We start from the raw sequence: 21,759 nt of genomic DNA, 5'->3' as shown, positions 1-21,759 counted from the left end.
AAAAAGAAAGCTGTGGCAATTACACAACCCTACTTCTGGATAATGAGGATGTTACCTCATGACGGTGCTACACTTGGAAAAAAAAAAAAAATGGATGTGGCAAAAGAAGCTAAGCCAAAAGCAGCACAGTACCACAAAACCTTTCACTTTGGTGGTTGCAAAGAAATGCCCATCTCTAGACCCAAAACCATGCAGGTTGAGAGAGAAGAGCAGAGCACTCTGAATTTTGAAAAGGATAGAACTGTTCTATCGCTCCTACTTTGCAACCATCAAAAAAATGTTTTACAGAAATGTAAATCCATAATCTGAGATGACAGGTGAAGATTGCTCAAATCTCATCTTCTGTGCAAAATTAGGGGAACGTTTTTTTAAGAGCAGGACTAATTTTATACCGCATCTTTGTTTACAGATGTAGAATATCTCACATTGTCACATTCACATTCCAGCACCAGAATTACCTCTGCGTAATAAGACAAACATGCATTCATGGTACATCGAAAGGCCTAGTTTGTAAACGGTCTCATTACTAGCTAGAGATACGTCGTCAGCAAGCAGGAGGCAAGTCTTGAGAATTACTTTTCAGGAATAACATTCCAGAAGATGCTAGACTATTTATCATTTATTAAAGAACTCCTAAATTCTGAAAAAGCATAACAATTTAAAACTGTATATACCCCAAATATACAGTATATAGAGGCAGACAGTATTTCTAGATGACCGAGTTGTCACAGAAGCATTCCTCAACATGAGAAATCCCCTAAATGCATAAGCTCTGGGAGGTCTCATTATAAAGATATTTGTCTTTAGGTGGAAACAAGTGGGAATTTCAAGTATCAGCAAGGAATCTTCATCTCCCTTAATGAAAGACAGTTCAACAAGTATCAACAGCTAACTGAGCAGCGAGTCACAGTGTTAAACACACACTTCTGCTAATTGTTTTTCACTAAATGTAGGCAAGCCTCATTAGTTCTCAAATTCTGTAGCCAAGACTGAACTGACATGCTTTTGGGTGCAACACGGCTGTGTACTTCCAGCAAATCCAGATTTCCCAAAACAAAACCAATCCAGTTTCATCTGTTTTAAGGCTGGGAAAGCCACTGTTGCAAACTCATCTGTGTAAGCTAAACAGAGAACCAGGTGATTTCAGATACAATCAGTACGCAAAGCTTTTTAGTGGGGTAAAGGGGAGCTGAAAAACAGCATTTCCTTTCCAGAACAAGCTACCCTTCCATGGAGGACATGTAATATTCAAATAATCTCTACCGTTGTTGTTTTCAAACATTCCACAAACCTGAGATTTGTTCGTGTTGCTGGATGTATTGGCTGTTTGGCTATTTTGTGTTTTCCCACTTGACTGAGAGGATTCCAGTGACACTTCTTGTGACCCCACTCTGTTTGTGGTAGATTGACGACAACTCAATTGTTTAGAGGTTTTGCAAGGTGTTCCATCAGAATCCTTCAGGAAAATGTAAAGTATTAGTGAGTTTTCCTACAAGTGAGTGTTCCCTTAAAAATAAAGCTAGCAGTGGACAAACACTTAAAATGTGATTGTTTTCATTAGATATTAAAACTCCTTCAATCCAGAATTCTGAGTAAAATGGACAGATTTAAAAATGTCTTGATGCATGATTCTGATTTGGGGATTTGCCTTTTATTTTTTAAACAGAATTCCCAAACAGATATTTTTTAAGGCTTTTTTTTTTTTTTTTTAAAGCATATGGCTTAGGACTACCAGTCCTTTTTCTGAAATACAGTTTTCCCAGAGAAAAAGAGGGCCATGAAACTTTTTATCTACTGTATTCACTTTCTATATGTGCTGTGTCAAAAACACACTGGAACTTACACGTGTAGAAATTGCATAAGAGCCAATACCTCATGCAAGTTAGGATTCTGAATGAAATAACTAACTAGGATTCCAAGCTTTCAAAATGTGTTCTGTAGCAATACAAATCAGAAAAAAAAACCCAAATAAATTTTAAAAAAATAAAATCAGAAAAACTCCATTACTTACTACATCACTAGAGCTGGACAGCGTAGACGATGATGACGATAAAGGACCTGATGAAGAATTTGAAGAATGTTTACTAAGTGTTTCTGAAGTTTTATTTCTAGGTTTTCCCAGCGCTTCGTTCTCTTCAGCAAGATTATTGTTGCACTTGTCTAGCTGCTGAGTGTCTACTATCAAGGTTACTCCATTACCTATTAAAAACAAAACAAAAACATCACTACACATTAACTACTAAAATAGGTTGTGCTTTTTTTTAATTTATTTATTTATATACCCACTCAGGTATTGCACATCTATTATATCCAGCAGGACACATACAGACATTTGCACACTTACATACTTTTAATACATGCAGACACTTGTGTGTACGTATGGCATGCAGCAAGCCAACACCTCACCGAGGGCGCGGTGGTTTCCCAACAAGATCCATTAACGCACACTAAGAAAACCACCAAGCACTACCCACAGTTCAAGATGGAAATTAGAAAGCAGACATGGAAGAAGGCAGCAAGTTCAGATGTGCTGCTTCATAAAATTATTTCATGACATACTTCAACAGCACACAAATACATAGGTTTAAATTCTGTTCCTACATGCCTAATTCTCAGAAACTCCCATTTTTCTTCTACTGGAGCTGCCAGGGTCATAAGAACTCCCAGCAAGTCTCGTTGCTTTGTAGGATATGCTACACTGAAAATACAAGATACGGAACTCTCGTATCTCACTAACTTGTACCTTAATTTAAAAAAAAAACAAACTGGAACTTAAATCTAAACTAAATCTACAATATGACTACTGTAACTGTCATCACTATCTTCCTGATAAAGGATTATTTTTTTAACTAAGGTTTTATCTCACATAAGACACCTAGGAGTTACCTCTGACATATAATATACATTTGTCGGCCACTAGCTGTATTTGTACATAGAGCTTAGTACAGAGATCACAACAGGTAGCCAAGTATTACTCTGGAGCTTGTGGGACTGCAGTGCAGTTGTCTGCCATCGCCAGGGGGTACAGCAGTGCCACAAGGCTGGCAAAACATGAATGGCCCAGAAGCACACTGAGTTTACAAGGGCAGTGAGGGAAATCACTAACAAAAGCTTTAAAAACAAATAAACAAAAATCCCAACATAGCCTGAAGACTGGGTAGCTGTGTCACTTTCTCTGATCAATCCCTAACAAGAGAAGACCTCTAGTTGGCCACATTCTAAAACTGAAGAGTATTAAAATTAATTTGAATTTGAAAACTTTCAGACAGCAGATCACCTACATCAAAAGAGGGTGGCCACTGGCTGGTGGAGTCAGAAGATGGGCAATGAAAATAAAGACAATTTTAAAGGGCATTTTCAGCAAGTTCTCTGGATAGATTTTTTTGTTTCCCTTTGTTAGTAACAAGAATTATGATTGCATTTCAGGATTTTTCTGTGTAAAAGACTTATTCCACTTATATGGTCAATCCTGGATTAAATATTGCTTCTGCACACATAGACTACATTAAACTTCAAAATGAAAAACAAAAGAACAGAGGGTAAGGATTTAGATTTAAACTAGCAAGAATTTTCCCGCTATCAGCCAGGCTCAGTCAGAACCTACCATTACACGAAGACTCTGTCCGACTCTGCATTCCCCACTGCTTTGATATCCAGTCTCTGTACGTGGCCACTTCTTGTGTTACTCTAATTATTCTACCTAATATACTGTAAAGCAGGAAAAAAACAAAAACATCACCATGATTAACTCCAAGACACGCAAAATATCAGCAATTAATGTCTGAGATTTAGACTCATAACATTTACCTTTCCGTTTCGTTGTTAGGATAATATTTAGCTATTGGGGAAACTGCATGGCTCAAAACAACATAGGCATAATCAAAAGCCTGTTTCACTTGCATGGCACCATAGGAACTCCTCCCAACATCATTACCTTAAAATAAGAATATAATTAAATAAATAAGTAAGATTGAAACCGTGGGTATCTCCATTCAGACAGGAGACAGTAGTTTTTAAAAATTGCTCTTACGTCCCAACTCGCTGCAGTTACCTCTTGTAGAATAGGATTAGTGATGCATAAATATTTGAAAGAGCTTAAAAGACCTATAAATATTTACATGCACAGAAATTCAAAATAGCAATTCTCTGGGTAAAAGTCCAATAAAGAGGAAACAAAAATAGTAATAATCCTGTACCGCATGTATTACACGTAATAATACTGTCCCGATGACATACTTCTAGATCAGAAATACGTTAACTCTTTTCTACGAACCGCACTTGACCCATCATTTCAGAAGCCACCCAATTCAACAAACTTAATGTGTAGGAAACGGTACGCAATGAAATCACTGTGTGTTTGTGTGACTTTACAGCACCCAACAGGACACAGCGCGCAGGGGTGTACATACGTGATAAAGTGCAACTGTGACACAGGCAAGCACAAGCTTGAGAGGAAGCATGTGTACATACAGCGCGTCCAGCCCACACTCAGGCCCACGCCGCTGCAGCTCCGTCGCTGTTACCACCGTGCACGTGACAGCTGTTTGGCGTGCCTTCTCGCACCCTGCCTCCCGACTGCAGTACAGGCGTGCTCTCGAGTGGCACGGAAACTTTTGGTAGAAGCACGTCTTAAAAGAAAATTATTGTGTTCCACATGCATCGTGTGTTCACAGACGTGAACGAGGTGCTTCCATTGGGGTTTTGATGGTCATTCTATGCTATGCTTTGATTTAACTCCCCTAGATTAAGCATTTGCGCAACTTTTTTCTGTCAATATGTTATATTTTGGGTTATAAGGATACCTGGCTGTAACGGATCTTCGATATACAGCATTGATGGTCTGTAGCCATCCAGCATGCTTTTTTGCACTTCATCCTTGGCAACGTAAGAGCCACCATCCTTTATTCGGATTCCGGTCTTCAGATAATTGAAGTGACGTCCATATAATTCAAAAAACTCTATTAAAAGAACACCATAGTTGGCATTTGGCATACAGGCATCTTCCCTGGGATGCAGCTATTAAGAGAGAAAAAAAAAAAAATTCTTCAGACTTCAAGTGCCTCTAAGTGCCTTTTCTTTTTCACAGCAAACACGTTTGAACACAATCATGAATAAAACATAATATAAGAAGCAAACATATCTAAATATAGTAATTTCCCTTGAAAAAGCAGTTTTCTTTAAAGAAAGATGCTATCAAAACTTTCGATAAGCTAATTACCTCTTAAAAATAAGGCTGTCAAGTACTGCAGTTTTTGTATGCGAACTTTCAGTTCAGTAAGTGAACTTCCAGCACTAATGGCAGGGTTCTTGTAAAAAAGCGAAGATATTTACACTTCACAAACCTGGGTTTGCAATACAAAATACAGGCTTCTCATGTGCACAGCCGTATAAATGATCGCCTCTACTGCTAAGTACTCAGCCTGAGAGAGGATGCACAAAACCAGTTCATAACTGTAACAGATGCAAAACCTGACTTCTGTTTTTGCAGGAGCAAATGGAAATGCTATTAGTCAATCTAAGAAAAAATTGGGGTTGGGAGATATTTTGGTTTCTTTAGAAAAAAGTACACCTGTTGCCTTTACTTTTTTTGTGTTCAGTAGGCAACTGCATTAGCGGCCAGCAAACACGGAGCTCCAGTTCAAGGCTCAGGTTTAAGAATAACTACAGTCTGGAACAGACATACACATACACGCACACGGTTACACAGTAACATTTAGTACAAGAAAAAAACCCTAGGTTGATAAAGCCAGAACTCGGCTCCTTTGTATTTCTACAGTATTTTTCTCCCCCAGGCAGAACAAAGCAGATTTAGCTGCTGCATTTTCTCCTCTTAGATTTAACAGAAAGTTGTAAAACATATTTATTTGATCTCAGCTTAAAAACCCAGACAAACAAGCAAAATTCCATTGCATTCATTAAAGCATACAGGGTGTACGACTGGGAAAACAACTGCTATACAGGACAGCTGCATCTAACACTAACCTATGTAGCTCGTTCCAAGTAACTTGCACAACAGTCAAGTGATTTTACCATGAACGACACACATGCCTGGTATTGATACACCAACGGATATTCCGAACATCTCTTAATACCAAAAGAACCAGTATGGGAGAAAGAACAGAAGACAGGTGGGATGTGTTGATTTTTAAATGAAAAGAGGGTGCAAAACCACAAACAGGATAGCCTAAATGATGAAATTTAAGGATTGGTTAAATTCCTTCTTAATGTAACGTCCTTTTGCACCAATGGCATCCATAGATTTCATTAAGCTTACCTGAAGGAAACTGACAGCCATTAAAAAAAGACTGTAAGAACCGATTCCACCTGTAAATACTTCATTAAGGTCCCTCTGCAACAGGAACTGTTTCAATACTAAAACTAGATAGGGTAATACGGGATATTTCTGAAAGAGAAAAACAGAGGTGTCAGGATACTGCGATGCATACACACAACATGCTAATAAAGCATATTGAAGCTGTCTGTTACATTAAGTCTCAAAGCGAAGTATAAATCTAACTTCTTTTTAGTAACAGGGGAGAAGCCAAGGGCTCTGCCTGGAATCAATACTGTTATTTTACCTCTTCACCTCTGCTGGCAGCTATTAACAATAGAAAAAAAGTTATTACCTCATAAAATCAGAACGATTTCGCTTGAATATGAAAATACACTTGCTTTTCTCATATGAGTGAAAAGGAGAGCGAAGGAGATACCCACATCTGTAACAAAACCTTCCTGCTACAACCAGTGATATCCCAAAGAGGACTGAGACTCCTGTCCTGCAAGGGCTTCCGATGCCCAGAGTTCCAAACAGTCCTCCAAAATCGCTACACCCAGGTAACATTTTTCAAAGGAGCTAAATCCTTACCTTTGGGTAACTGCTCCTGCAATAGCTTTGTCCGCATGGGTTCCCTTAGAGGCGTGCATACGCTGCACGTGCGGAGGACACGGACCTTGTGGACAGCAGTGGAGGCTGGGGCTACGCCTGCACTCTGTACACCCCCTCACAGGGGAGGGGGCAAGCGAGGCTCAATAAAATCACTGCTTTTATCAACACAGAGCTAAAACGTTCCTTAGTGTCAGAGATGTGGATCATGGCATCTGCGATCGCAAAAGATTGAAAAGAAAGAATTTCTCCAAGAACAACTCTGCACAAGTCTAAGGATGAGCAGCGGGAGCCCTACTGAACTGTACATCCCATGATCACTTTTTTGAACTACTAAGAACTTACAGTCACAAGCTGAAGTGTGGAGTATCAGTATATACCAAAATTCAAAGACAGGGTTTTTGTCAGGAAACAGCAAACCCTTAATTAAGGATTCAGCTGCCTCAGACTTCCTACGTGAATTAGATTAAGAGGAACAAGCATTTCCAAGGGTAATACTGAACACGACGCCTCAACTCGGTATTCAAAGTTACGTGGGACAAAATAAGACCCAAGAGAATTCCCTGCAAGTGTTTTATAGAGAGGTCCTCGAGAACACCGATGAAGTCAGCTTGGCAAGTGCACATCAAGTTTTCTCCAGGTCCAACAAGCGACCCTCGGCAGCAGCGCAGCCACGACCTGCTGGCGTCAGGGCCCAGTGCCACCTCTCCCCGCCACACCGGGCTCGGCTGCCCGCGCCCCAGGCCGGCTCTGGCGCAGTGTGGCGGCACAGCAGGGCTCGGGCTGCTGCCAACACAGCTGCGTGGGAAAGCGCCGCGTGGGAAGCCTCGCCGGGAGCCCCTCCGCTTCACTCGGGAGCTGCTGTTCACCTCAGCTGTTCCCCTCCGTCTGCCTGAGCCAGGCTGCTGCGCGCCGACGCCGACCCTGACCGCTGACTGGGCAGCGTCAGCCTGGCCCTCCTCACTTCGGCCTTGCCCGCCGGCCGGCCAGCAGGCTGGCCCTGTCACCACCACGCCTGTCATCACACAACCTGGGGCACCACGGGGCTGCGTCCCCGCAGGCAGCGCCCCTGCCCGTGCCTGCCGCGCGGCCCCCACTCGTGCCATGCCCTGACCCAAGGCCAAAGCTCCTTCTCCAAAGGGCTCCAAACAACCCGGGCAGCAGGAACACGCCAACACTCCGTAAGCACACGAAAACGCTTCCCAGTCGTCAAGGGAAGGCTACCCCCCCCCCCCAAAATTAAGCAGCACACAGGCAATTTTGGGCAAGTATGCAGGGCCTTATGGACCCACCTAGAAATAAACGTATACGCAGAGCGTAAGAGAAATACAGCCCCTGTGTTGCGGCAGAAAACCAAACACAGCCTGCCTGTCTACCACAAGGCATCACAACAATGTAAATGTTGTAAATTGGGGAAAAAAGAGGATGTAAAAACGGCAGTTAGCACCCAAATTCCAGGTAGGCATCTTACAACAGAGAATCTGGGCGGTTTTGCTCCCCAACGAGGAGCTACACAGCACAAAACTGTCGGTCTTGATTTAGCGGCAAATGGCCGGCCAACAAGAACGACTGTGCTCGTCGGATAGAGGCTGAGAGAGGAGAGGTCTCTGCACCCACCCCACCGCTTACCTCGGACGCGGGCACAAGGGGCCTCACAGCACAAGGTGCAAGCAGGAGGGCTATGTAAGCACACCGGTGAGACTAGGTGGACAAGAACTCAGACTATCCTACTGAAATTAAGGACAGAGATTTTTCTCCTGTGTCCTTCTATAGGTTAAAGAAATAAGAGACTGCAGAAACAAACTGAGCTACTGTCATACTTGCTGCTAAATGTACATAAAGGAACAGAAGATTAACAAGTTGAAGGCCATACATTCAACTCATTAGCAATTGAAAATTCCCCAAAATCTAGAAGACTTCTTGCAACTCAATGACGTTATTAAAGCAGATGTACGTCATTTCTAACCCTTAATGACTGAAAGTGAAGCGCTTACCTTATTCAGATTTATGGAGTTTTCTGAAGGAGCTTTACCTGTCTAGCTAGTGAAATACTTTGATTCTCCTGCTGTCCATTAGTTTGGTTAAAAAAACAAAGCACTTGGTAGTAGAACAGTAATACCTAAGCACTTAAGACTGAGCTGCACTTCGTCTCCCTACAGAGAACATGAAATTCCAAGAAAAACTTTTAACTGCTTTTATGAGACATTTACTACGAGCGTTCAGTGCCCTGAACAGGGGCAGGGAAAGGAAAATAGTGTAATAATACTTCAGAACTTTACATACAAAAGCAAATCAATCCTAACAAAATGATCTCACATATTAAACAAAAATAACTGTGATGTATCTATGATACAGGTATTAGTGAATCCCTGAACAGCAACTTACTAAATTTAACTTATTCTACTTCATTGAATATTGTTTCAGCGTGCAAATGCTAATCTAGAAAAAGACAGTTCCTACTTTCTCAGAACATGTGGTTACTACTAATCTTAAGTTCAAGAAACTTGGTCGTTGTACCACTGTAACTCCTCCATAGTTTCTTTGTACATTTTACTGCCTTCATGCCTTTTTAGGGCAATATACCTAAAACCCAAGAACATCACACAGTAGTACCAGAAAATAAAAAATAACAGAGTGAAAGTCTATTCTAGGAAGGATGCAATCAAAGTAAAACAGAAAATCAAATTAAGTCATCGAATATTCAGCTCTGTAGCTCTACTATAGTGTTGCCTAACCTTGATGAAATCTTTGATGAGCTGGGCTGCTTTAACCCCATTCTGTACATTAAAGCTTATATCAACTTTTACTTCAGTGAAGGAATCTGTCAGTTTGATAATAGGTACCTGCAAAAGAAAGACAGATTCAGTCAATACAGATTTCCAAGACACATTTGGTTTCATTGATACTTAAATGTTTTATGAATGTGTAAAAGAAGGTAGCCAGAGAAAACAGGACTCCCATCTATTTACTCTCTCCTTGCCAATCTGTTTACATAAACTTTGCTTTTCTAACTCATAAATGCTATTTTCAATTTACTAATGTGTTTAACAGAACTTAACACTTCATCTTCAAAGCGATTCATTTTAAATTGTTTTCAGTCAGTTCCTGGTGCAGAAGCATAGTTCCAATGGGAAAAACAAACACCAGAGGGAGACAAAAGCTTAAGAAATAAAGATAAATGGTATTAGATGCTCTTAAAGAAAAGACACACTTCTGTCATTGTGGGCCATTGGTTCCTCACCAAAATTATCTTCAAACAAGCAACACAAGATATTGAGAGCATTCTGACATATCTCCACCTGAGTGATTTCCAAGTTACCTCTCTCTGCTAATAACAGCCATCAATTAGGCACCTGTCTAAACCCCAACACTTTACATACTCTTACAATTAGCACATGGTAGGAAGTTATAATGGAACTAATCCTACCCTGTGCGAGACATACCATTACATATTTATACAAGGCTGTACTTACTACTTCTATAGGAAAATATACTACATCTGCTGGCGTGCAGTAAGAAAAAATTAAGTAATTTACTTAGGTACAAACTCAGCTCAGAAATTCACAAGTCTAATCACATTAACTGCAACAACTGCTGGTATAATCTCACTTAAAAGCAAGTGGATGTTGTGGAATATGGAAAACCTGATGATTTTCTCCAACAGAAGAAATGCTTCTGTTGCAGCACTATTATTTTGTCAGTAAAAAAAACCCGTACTAAATAAAAATTATTGATTCTATTTCAAATTTATATATAAAATAGTTCCTGCTTAAGAAAATTCATCCTTTTAACCAAGATCTTTAGAAATTTAGCTTAGAATAAGGAAATACCCTCTTCCCCCAAACTTACTGTTGCTTTATCTAAAACCTTTACTGAGTTTTCATCTGCTACATTGTGCTTTCTAAGAGCTTCTTCCAGGGTCCAAAGAGGTAACGTCTCCCATTTTCCAAACACAACTAAATCAATATCACTGAAATGGAAAGAAAATAATACTCATTCAAATTAAAAGGCCAATACAGTTAAAAGAAAAAAACCCTGACATCCACACATAATTAGAATAACGCTGACAGAATGTGGCTTAACCAACTACTTGATTCTTAATTTTCTGAGGAAAGGGATGGGGATGAACTCTTACACTTGTGGAAACACAGAACACTTCAGGTTACCGAAGGGAGGGGACAGATAAACACACAAATCCACGTAGGTCATCACAGCACCTGTGGGCACATGGTACGCAGCTGGCCTGTAGGGCCAAGAACAGGGAGCAGGGAAGGAGAGAGGAAAATGTGGCAACTTTGACTTCAGGAAGCAACAAGCTCTTAAATAAGATCAAACCAGCTAATTAACTCTAGTCATTAACTCAGCTCCTTGAAGAAGTGTCTCCACCCCACCACACTGCCTCCCTACGCACATACACATTTCATCTGTCTACACAGGGAGCTGGCACCCTAATTCAATGCCTAAACTCAAATGCAAAAGATGACTGGCATCCGAACCGAAGCCAGTGAAGGTTACCCTGAGATCCCAAGCTTTTTTGTCTTTGCTCCTCAACTTCTTTGATTAACCCTGCTTGGCTGGGAACATGAAGGAGGCGAGCGTATAACCCTACGGTTATACTACCAGGCTGCTTCAGCAATATGGAAAACTGCGTACAGGAAACACGAAAAAGATCAAGAACGCTTCTTCCCTCCCAATACATTCTACAGGTCTGCTGATTCACAAACACCACTGCTTAAACAGTCTCAAAGAAACTGCATCTGCATTAATGAAAAAAGCAGCATTGGCAGCAGGCAAGTTCAGCGGCCGTTCAGCTGCACACCATCTAGCTGACAAGGACAGGCAGCACCCGGCCAGTTTCAGAAAATTATGTTCAAAACTCGCCTGGAGAGTGGGAAATGCTTCTGGACACTTCTCTTCTAAACTAATTAGTGTTAAACCCGTTACTGATGCTGACAGTTAACAACGGGGGACATTTTTATGATGCGCACCAAGAGAGAAAAAAAGCAGCTCTGTTGTCACCTTGAGAATCGACGATGCCTGCAAAACCACACAAGAGATCCAGCAGCTACACAACCACATGCCCAAACCTTCAGTATCAGCTTAAGTAAGAGGATATAAGGCAAATTCTAACAGAGTAACAGAATTAAAAACACACTGTAAGTCTTTCTGAATCCCAGAACCTGAAATCTACAGTGACTACGCAGTTAGTGACAGGTAGGGAAAACCTAGGGCAAAGCGAAGCCCTGATAGAAGGCAACACTGAATTAATTACCAACAGACAAATGCTGGTTATTTTGAAAGTTTGGCAAGTACTGCCACAGGCAGGTTTTCTGTGGGTTTATGTACTGTGTTTATAGTATCTGCATTTGTTCTCCAACAGAAACTCAGCTGAAACAGATACGGAGGAAAGAGTATATGAAACCAAACAAACAACTGCAAAGCATTTTTGTTACATCAATTTCAAAACAATCAAGCAAATATAGTAAAGAACTATTGCCATCAGTCATGTGAATAAGAGTATCTCTCTTGCATTAATTATCAGCATACAATCAAGTTTAAGCAGGCCTATTTGAAATCAATGAAAAAAGGGCAAGAACAAGGCCAAATGTGAAAACAATGTATATTTGTACACCTTCAGACTTTCTGAACAGAAACACAGTATTTCAGCCTACCTGCAACTCCTTACACTAAAGCAGACACTAAAGCATCCACCTGATACTTCCTTTTTGAAAAACGGATTAAATGATGACTTGGGTATCCATCAGTTGCAGCCAGTACTAGATACTAATTCCTCATGTTCCCAATGTACGGAACTCAATTCAAGTGTTAACCTCAGACTTTAGCTGTTTAAATGCATTTATCACCTGCAGCCATTCAAGCCCTTCATTCTCTTTAATTGTCAAAAACACAGTTTCTACACAGAGGATACCAGTGTCACCGATGAATTACTTTTCTTTATGACAACTAGTAATAAATCTGGAAAAGGCAGATGTTGACTACTGTACAGATTTCACAGAAGCAGACTGAAAGAAAAGCAATTCTGTATGTAATCTTTTCAGTGCCAACAGTATCATTAACAAGGTAACATTACATGTTTCAATTTAATCATTTGTGGAGAAAAAAATTAGCTTTTCTTCTAAGGCAAACCTCTTTCTTTGGTTCAGTCACTTAATGAAGGCAAATCACAAAACAAGCCTTTTTTTGACAACATGGTAGTTCAGACCTTTTACCAATACATGTAAAATACATATATGTATTATAGCTAAGTCTTAATTACTATATTTCCATACACTTTGCAGAGTACTAATAGCTTAACACTTTTTTAACACTCCAAGCATACGCACAAGTAACACAGCTATTGAGAGATCACATAAATCACTACAGGGGTACAGGTTCAACAGGCTCTCTTTTCTCTTGCACTGAATTTACACTGAAAAATTACTAACCTTGTGGGTAAATATAAACCAGTTTTAAAACTTCCAAATATCTGCACCTGAAACACAAGAACACAATACATGAAAACAAATTTTCAGGCTTTGGAAGACGAACAAGTTCCATAAAGTTGCTTGTAAAGGCTGGTTATTGCTACCCTCCATTGGTAGATTTCGGTATTGCTAACAGGCACATTCTGAACAGAAGTATTGGGACTCTTTTCTGTTAACACATTTCAGTTTAGTGGATTTCTGTTGCTTTGTGTACTTTAAAAGAAAAATTAAATCACCATCCATTTTTTTTTTTCTGAATTACAGAGCAAGTGGCACAACTGTGTTTACTTCTGCTTAAACAACATACTAAAAACGTTTCAGATCCCACATATTTAGTTTATTATGCTGGATTTTTACTAGCACTGGAGGTTTAAATAATCAGGTTTCCACCATAAGCTGTCTGAAACCACACTCTCATTAACTTAGCCAAGCCTCGCAGGGAGATCGGACTCATGTGCTAAGTCTCAAAGGGGAGTGGTGAGACTTCAAAGTAAAAATATCTACACATTTGGACTAATTTTCAACCAGTCAGTCTTCTGATGTCTTTTCTGGAGCCACCTTACGGACTTGCATATTCTGCTTTAATAAGTCTCATACACTAGCTCGATAGCCACCTATCTGTATGTCAAGTGACCCGCTTCTTATGTTTTACCCCTTTGGGATAAGAAAAAAGGGCGAGATGGGAAAAGGTGATGTTTTGCAAGTAAGTGTCTTGATACTTCACTAGACTAAGAAGCAGTATGAGTGCTTCCTCATTATTATTTTTTTATCACTTCACTCTTTTTATCCCCTCACCTCCACACCCACCAAAAAGCACATGCTGGCAGTAAATTTAATGTTGAAAGTTCACAGCTTCTCAAACTAGAAAAGACTGCAAAAGATGCCACAGAATTAGCATCAATATCGTACTAGATCTTGATAAAAGCATAAAGGCATCACAACGCTAGAAATGTAATAATTATTACTATTTCTAATCCAGGATAATAATAAAAGCATTCTCTGTGAAACTGTTTGGGTTCAATCAAATCAGGATTTATATGGCTATCAAAAACATCTGAGAAGTGCTTTTGCACAGTTAAGACAACTGCTGATGGATTCGGAAAAAACGAAATGTGCTTTTACATTATCAAACAAAATACTGTGTTCAGCTGAATGGCAAAGAGAGCCTTTACTGAATAAACAACCCTGTAAGCACTCATAAACTTACTGATACAACATATATGACCTTTACCAAAAGGAATGAGACAACATCTGCTGTTGTACAATAATTTGGAGTGTAAGAAACACTGAATTATTATAAAAGAAACCCACACCCACACTTCAATCCCTCTCTCATCAAATCTGGAAAGATGGAAGAGGAAGTGGGGAAATCAGAAGTTTTAAAGGATTTTGATTTATTATTTGATTTATTTATTATTGGATCGGAATTTAAACTGTTGAAGCTCTGTAGCCATGTACGTATTTAAAGCATCCCAAATATGGGACACTACTACAACTTGAGACATGAGCGTTAGTTTCTGTGTTGTGCCAACACTGCCGATTACGTTTTTGTTCTATGTGGACAGAGAGATGTATTTCCGTTCATAAGATAACTTAAGACTTCACAGTACTGTAACAGACCCCTCCAACTCCTTTATGTTATTGTTACTATTTATCCTACATTTCTGTGAACTTGTTCATATTAAATTCCGAAGTTCCTGAAGGGCTTTGCTTGTGGTATGTGTCCAAATATGTCCTCACTATGCACAACTTGGAAACGCACAAAAGCTTGCAAAGTCCTCGCTACCAAAATCCCTCCATCAAACCAACCAACCAAAAAAAAAATCTCTGTAGCCAATTCAAATTTACCCTTCTTCTACATCATTAAGTAGAATTTTCTGAAGCTTGTCAAATTAAATAGAGTTAATCTTACTACTTCCATTTGCAATCACAGTATTTTCATAACTGAAGCATGTGAAGTATACATTACCTCTTTTCCGATCTACGAGGCGCCACGCAATACTCTTGACAGAAAGCTGAAGGCATTATGACAACTGTATCCTAAATTCTACTGTATAAGTACTTACTTGTTCAACAGGCAAATTTTCATATTCAACTGGTCAAAAAACTTTCTTAAGATGCTTTCATGTAATGTTTTGGGTTGTTCAGTTTCAGCGTAATTAAAGCCTTTCTTACGGTCAGAGCCTTGCTGATGCCAAGAACAGTTCTCACTTACTAGGAATGTTTCCTTCTAAGCACATTCCCTTGAGTAAGAGAGCAAATGACACAATTGCTAACTTCTATAAATAAAGTAACAGTTTAGGATACCTAGTTTTACCCCATCCTCCATCTGCTTTTTCAGCCTTTTCCTAAGTGGAACAGGAAAAAAAAAAAAAAAAAATGCATGTGCACAGACACATTCCACATGCTCTCTATACATTTAGATTCATGAAGCCTAATTTTCCTTTACTTGGTATCTGATTTTTATAGAGCATGTCTTACCTACGTGTTTAGTGAGAAACTACAAACTAAATGTGTATGTTTAACTTACAAGTTTATTTTAGCTGGATTCGCTGCATCTATGACTGAGAATGAACAGCTTAAACATTAACTTATCGCTTTACACTACAGCTAAAGCTGAGGACATTGGACCAGATAACACTCCACCTTCTCGGAGTGTGTACTCAAAACTTACATCTTACAAGTAGCTAAACCAACAGATTTCCCAAAGGTTAGTGATTAACTCAGACGACTGAAAAATTACAACAAAAGACTGTCAAAGTTGAACACAGTTGAGTTCAGCAGCTGTTCTCAACAGATCTGTAAAGTATTAGAAAAATAACATTACAGTAATTTCCAGATTCTAACCTGGCGTGCTGAACTGAACCATCATTCAGTTCCCTTCTAGTCTCCAGAAAAAGGAGAATTCTTCCTTGATGTAATGACAGCAGACAAAATGCAGTTAGGCTCTGAAGAGCAGAATTGAGAAAAAAAGGAACTGGCATGCTCTTCTCTCTAATATTTTGAAGAACAGCAAACAAAGATGGCCACGGCCGTTTTAAATGGTACTAACTGAAAAGCGAACTTTCAACTACACAATGTGTGCTTCCTCTCAGTCACGTTACAGCTAAGCCCAGTGGTCAGCTGTCACTTGTGGTAGGGCTTGTAACTTCCTTCCCCTTAGTGACAGCTTCTCTAGGCTGAAGCCATCAGTTATTTTGGTGAAATCCCCCACTACAAGCCTTTGGCAGGGTGTACCATAGCACGCACTGTTTCGTACCTGCACTGCTTCCTCTGCTATTCAGCCTGTCAGACCGGCAGCCCACTCCTCCTGCTCCTGACTGCGGTCTACAACACTGTTCACTGGGTGAGAGGAGAGCGGTACACCACCACCTGTGAGGTTTGCTCAAGTCTCTTGGAAAATTTATTGGTTTTGCTCAGAGAAAATTACCAGACACGTGTAGCACTGACTCTATCAACCTCCTGTAACTCTGCAGAGGTGGCTATCGCTGAGCGGAGAGCGCTCCTTCCATATTATACATCACTAATACGATGCCCATAACACAAGAACCACCTTGTAAATGTGAGTATACTTCACATACAAAACCACATGCCACATAGATACAGCTAACGCAGAATTCACATTCTGCCAATTTCTAAAAACACATTCCAAAAAACAGGTTAAGAGGATCCAAAATGAACAGTGGGTTTAAGTCACTCATGTCAACACTGTCTGTCACTATGGCAGGACCAAAGAGCATTAAAGATTCTGCTGTCTGAATTTGGTTTACTATTCCAGCTAACAAGTCTTTATTTTCAGCTACTGTTATCTACAGATAGATGACTACAGCTACAAATCTCCATTCTTATTAACCATGTGAGCAGAGGGATACAGTTAAACTATATTCAATTAAGCCAAAAATCCAACCGAGTCCCCGTAAAACCATCTGGAGTTGTAAAAGCAACTTCCCTGGCTTCTCTTTAATGCAACCCTTATTAAAAAAAGCACAGCTCTGCATAGGAGAAACTAATTTCAATTGAATGAAGTACTAGCAAAACCCCATCTTCAGTGGAAAGAGACATTACAGATTTTCAGCTCAATACACAGATTTATAGACTTGTTCGTGTACAAAAACCCAGTTCCTTTAATTTTGTAAGATATGTCAGTTTAACTACCCATTAAGAAGAGCATGATCTATGTAACACGGCGTTGCTGACATTCCACCTTAACAGACATATTCAAGACTGCAGGTCTTAGGGCTAGAAGCCCTGCTACTAGTGAAGATCTGAGTTTCAGAAGCTGCTTTTTTTTAACACGATACTTATCAGGCATGCATGCATGTCTGATACGTTCCCATATAATCTTAGTAAATAAATATTAATGAAACTACATGTTCTCACATCTTATACCCTTTGTTTGACTACAGTAGGTCTAGTTTGTCTTTGTTCCTATGTGCGATAGAAAAAGTTGATCTTTTTGACCAGAAATCCCTTTGGGTTTGTTCTGTTGTGGGTTTTTTTGTGTTGGTTTTTTTTTTTAATACGGAAAAATAAACATTACTTTCATTGGTGAATACTTCACAAAGTAAACGGGCACAAAATGTTGTTTTTACGTATTAACAAATAGAACAGCGTCCTACTCACATCTGCATTAGGCCACAGCTCTTTTATAACGTTTTCTATCCTGTTCACCACTTCCATCCGCATTCTCTCTTCTTCAGGTCTGGGAGACATATACTTATAAAAGTCAATGATTTCTTCATGAAGACTAAGAAAGAAAAAAAGAAAAAAAAATAACAGAAAGTCAGGAAAAAAAAAACACAGGAGAATGAAACAGCAACTACTCTAATCGAACATGCTTTTTAAGCTCCTAGTTACCCATTTAGTTAAGAGGCAGTTGAAGATAGCGTGCAATGAAAAAAAGCCCACCAGATTTACAACACTTAGTACTGGTTAGTTCTACATCAGTTTCTTAAGCCATAGGTCAATATTGCACTGCATTTGCTAGAAGTGTGGAAGCAAATCTAAATCCAAGCGCCTCAATTCACATTGAAAATCACACTCCGTATTTTAATGCCAGCATAACACAGAAACTGTTTGGTCTTCAGCTAGGAATGCAGCTGTAAGCTCCGAGTACACACTTCCCAAAAATTTAAACAGGAGGTTTTCAGCCAACGCTTCCTAGTCAGCCCCTTGGCACCAGCTAGGGAGTTTCAGGCATCAGTCTGTGTTCAGTACCAAGCTTTTAAAAAGTCGATAGTAATTGTGCCAGTACTAGAGCTAGAAAAACTGCTTCTTTTTACTGCTTAGAGAAGATGAATAAACTCCAAATGCACCCGCTCCCCATAACAAGAAAATATGTAGTACAAGTGCAGAAGTGGTGGCTCAGAAGAATAAGTGATTGACAGACAGTTAACCCATATATTTGGCAGTTTACTATATTACATGTGCTTCTCACCGTCAGTAAGTCATTTTTAAACTGCCTATTATTAGAGATGAAATAAAAATGTCTTCATACAGCGCCACAAATTTCTACGCTTCTGTAATACCAACAACACATCACCCTCTTGACTAACAACATTTTTGAAAAAAAACCAGACGCAACCCTTTCATTTCAGCCACAGAGCAGCTAAATTAATTTCATTTGTTCCCTGCAATGGCCATTATAGTAATAGCTATTTTTTTAAAATGTATTGTTTCTAGTTACCACATACAACTGCATCTCTCCTTAAAGCTCTGAGGGACCATCAGGACAGAGCAATTCATTAAGAGCAAGCCCTCAGATGAGATGTGGAATCTAATACTTCCCTACTGTACACACATTTAAATAAATCAAATGTTAATAACTGGAAGTTGTATACAGGTGTCAACAAAACAGATTAAAATATCTGAAAGTTGTATTTAACGGAGTCAGGGTAAGGACAGAACTCAAACCATCTGGCATTGGCATTATGTTCTTCAATACTGCAGCATTATGAACAACACAAGCTTCTTTCTCTCCAAGATGAAGGAATAAAATATTTACATTACTTTTTACTGAGCATCTACTGGAATTCCCTACACACACACACGGCAAGGGGAATAGTTATAAAAGCCTAGCAACCTGTGGTAGCCATCATCACAGCTCTCTATAGCTAACGCAAAAACTCCTCTGACAGAGCTCCTCCAAAGGGAGATCCAGACAGATACCCAATTTAGCTGTTCCAAAACCACCTTTGGAGAAGCTTCTCCTCATTTGACACCTACAGACGGAGACTCACAAACACTTCAACTAAAAACTAAAATAAAACCACCCCTCCGCAAAGATCTCCTGCAAAAATGCAAGGTGCCACCTCCCCGCTTCTCCCCCGCCTTACTGGCACGCTGGCACCAGCACCGAGCCCCGCTCACACACATCATCTCAGGTACCACAAGGATGTTCTGAGCAACGCAGCTGCAATAGTCATACCGATAAATGCTGTTTTCAGCATGTATTTTGACAATGCTAAGAAATTTCGTACCTCCTCCTACAGCTGCTTTCTTGCTTTTCCTTGGAAGCTTACAACCTGGGGTTAACATGCACGTTCTGAACCACCACTGCCATCCTGGGCACGGGCTTCTCTGCCTTTGGCTTTTCAGCCATCTCCTGTCCTGTTCCTCACTGTTAGTCAACATACTGGCACTTAAACATTCTTAAAGTTATCCTCCTGTTGCAAGAATTGAATTCACGTGAGAAGTGCGTGACAAAGGGCAAGTTGAGCACTCCAGCAACCAAGTTCACTCTCCGTCCCCACTGCCAGTCACACATACCGACCTGCTAGTTTAGTCTCTGCGTGCTTGACCATTAAGGTAGCATTCAAAAACAGGAGCAGCTAGGGGAACAGGCAAAAAACTCGATAATCAAACTCCAGAAAATAAAAATTATTTTTCAACTGTATTTGGCGAACCAGCTTACGGGAAGACCTGGGAGTCAGCCCAAGGCTTCCTACCATGTCTGGCAAGCTCTTCACTTTCTTTGTGGACTACACAGGGGGGAACTGATCAAGTTAACACAGACCTGCTTCTGCCTCTGCTCCTCTGGACTACCTGGAACAGACTGGTTACACCCACAAGGCACAAGATTTGCCCCAGAGCAATGTTTTTAGTAATAGAAGATGGAGTGCACACCATGAGGAGTGTCACCACATCATCTGAGGGCACTTAATGGCACAAGATGTGCTGGGATAATACCAAGAGACTATCCCTGGGGAGAGATTCATGTATGGCACAGCACAAATCCATACTGCCCGTCATTAGTGGGCCCAGCTGCTCCTGGGCTTCCGCTTTACGGGAGTTAATTGTTCCCCTGCCCCGTAAGGGAACCTTGGAAGAACAAGGCAATCAGAAATGAGGTCCCTGAAGTGCACAAAGGGCCAAGCCATGCAGACACTGCAGTTCTCAGGGCACTTCTCTTTATTAACTCCACCGACACTTTTAATCGAGATAATTATATCAACTGGCGTACTCTTCAGAAGCTCATAAAATAATGATGTATTGTCAAAATCAGAGGTATTTCTTTTTTTAAAAAAACATAAAAAAGATATGTCTGCATCTCTTTCAGTGGGATCCTTCTTGGTCTTAGGTAGTCATAGAAAGCTTTACGGCAAAACAAAAAATTAAGCAGCACGCAAACACAAGGAAACATGTATTACACATGCACTGGATGTTACTGAACAAATGCAGATGTAGAAAAAAAAATAAATTTGAAATTTTTCAATGATAAAAGAAAGGCTTACAGACTACTAGAGAAAGTTCCCATCACCACACCAGCTGGAAATATTACAGATCTATCTGCGGCTTCACCTGCTGCAAGACTGCATGCGGCTAGGACCGCCTGTGCTGCACGGAGCCAGTGTGCAGAAGGCAGGCAGAAGCCATAAAGGCTCCAGACTACACCTAGACCCATTATTTCCCTGCCCAACAATGACTGCTGCCAAGAAATAATAAGGGGATGATTAATTAAAGCCAAGACAAACAGAAGCAGCCACATGCAGATTTCAGAGCAGTACAACATGACTTAGAGGTGTGACTCCAATTAATGCCAAGTTAACTCAAGCTGCATTGAAAATTAAAACTCAAGGTTATTCACTGTCTTAATCAACATCTATTATAGTCGCTGCTTTTCAAAACAATTTGTTTGGATTAATGGAGTCTGTTTACAAGAGTCTCTAGTGGAATTTTATATCTTTAACCAAAATGAAGATCAAAGAGACTGAGAAGTTATTTTTGGCATCATAACAGTATTTTATTATTTAATGCCATTACATTCATCAGTTATTTTAGATAAAAGTCTTTAAAAAGAGACTTGTTTGTAGAAGGAAATTATGCTGTAATAAACCTGATTTCATTATGGAGAGATACTTCATTTGGCTTTATAGTCATACTGAAGCATAC

General features: G+C 39.9%; 1 protein-coding gene across 2 annotated transcripts in view; it reads right to left on the bottom strand.

The window, feature by feature from the left end:
- The window catches only part of TENT4B (terminal nucleotidyltransferase 4B), a 42,776-nt gene that overhangs the window by 2,970 nt on the left and 18,047 nt on the right, over positions 1-21,759 (bottom strand). For both annotated transcript variants that reach the window (XM_056360777.1, XM_056360778.1), the window contains exons 2-11: positions 17,992-18,115; positions 13,330-13,376; positions 10,733-10,853; positions 9,619-9,726; positions 6,275-6,403; positions 4,803-5,016; positions 3,808-3,934; positions 3,605-3,708; positions 2,012-2,199; positions 1,292-1,456 (exon numbers count right to left, since the gene is read on the bottom strand). In XM_056360777.1, the coding sequence (XP_056216752.1) occupies positions 1,292-1,456; positions 2,012-2,199; positions 3,605-3,708; positions 3,808-3,934; positions 4,803-5,016; positions 6,275-6,403; positions 9,619-9,726; positions 10,733-10,853; positions 13,330-13,376; positions 17,992-18,115 (1,327 nt within the window). The remainder of the gene's footprint in view (positions 1-1,291; positions 1,457-2,011; positions 2,200-3,604; positions 3,709-3,807; positions 3,935-4,802; positions 5,017-6,274; positions 6,404-9,618; positions 9,727-10,732; positions 10,854-13,329; positions 13,377-17,991; positions 18,116-21,759) is intronic.

This window comes from Falco biarmicus, chromosome 15 (genome assembly GCF_023638135.1).
Source record: "Falco biarmicus isolate bFalBia1 chromosome 15, bFalBia1.pri, whole genome shotgun sequence".
In the NCBI taxonomy this organism is placed as follows: domain Eukaryota; kingdom Metazoa; phylum Chordata; class Aves; order Falconiformes; family Falconidae; genus Falco; species Falco biarmicus.
The sequence above is the reverse complement of the archived record's forward strand: the minus strand, read 5'-3'. Positions and strand labels throughout refer to the sequence as shown.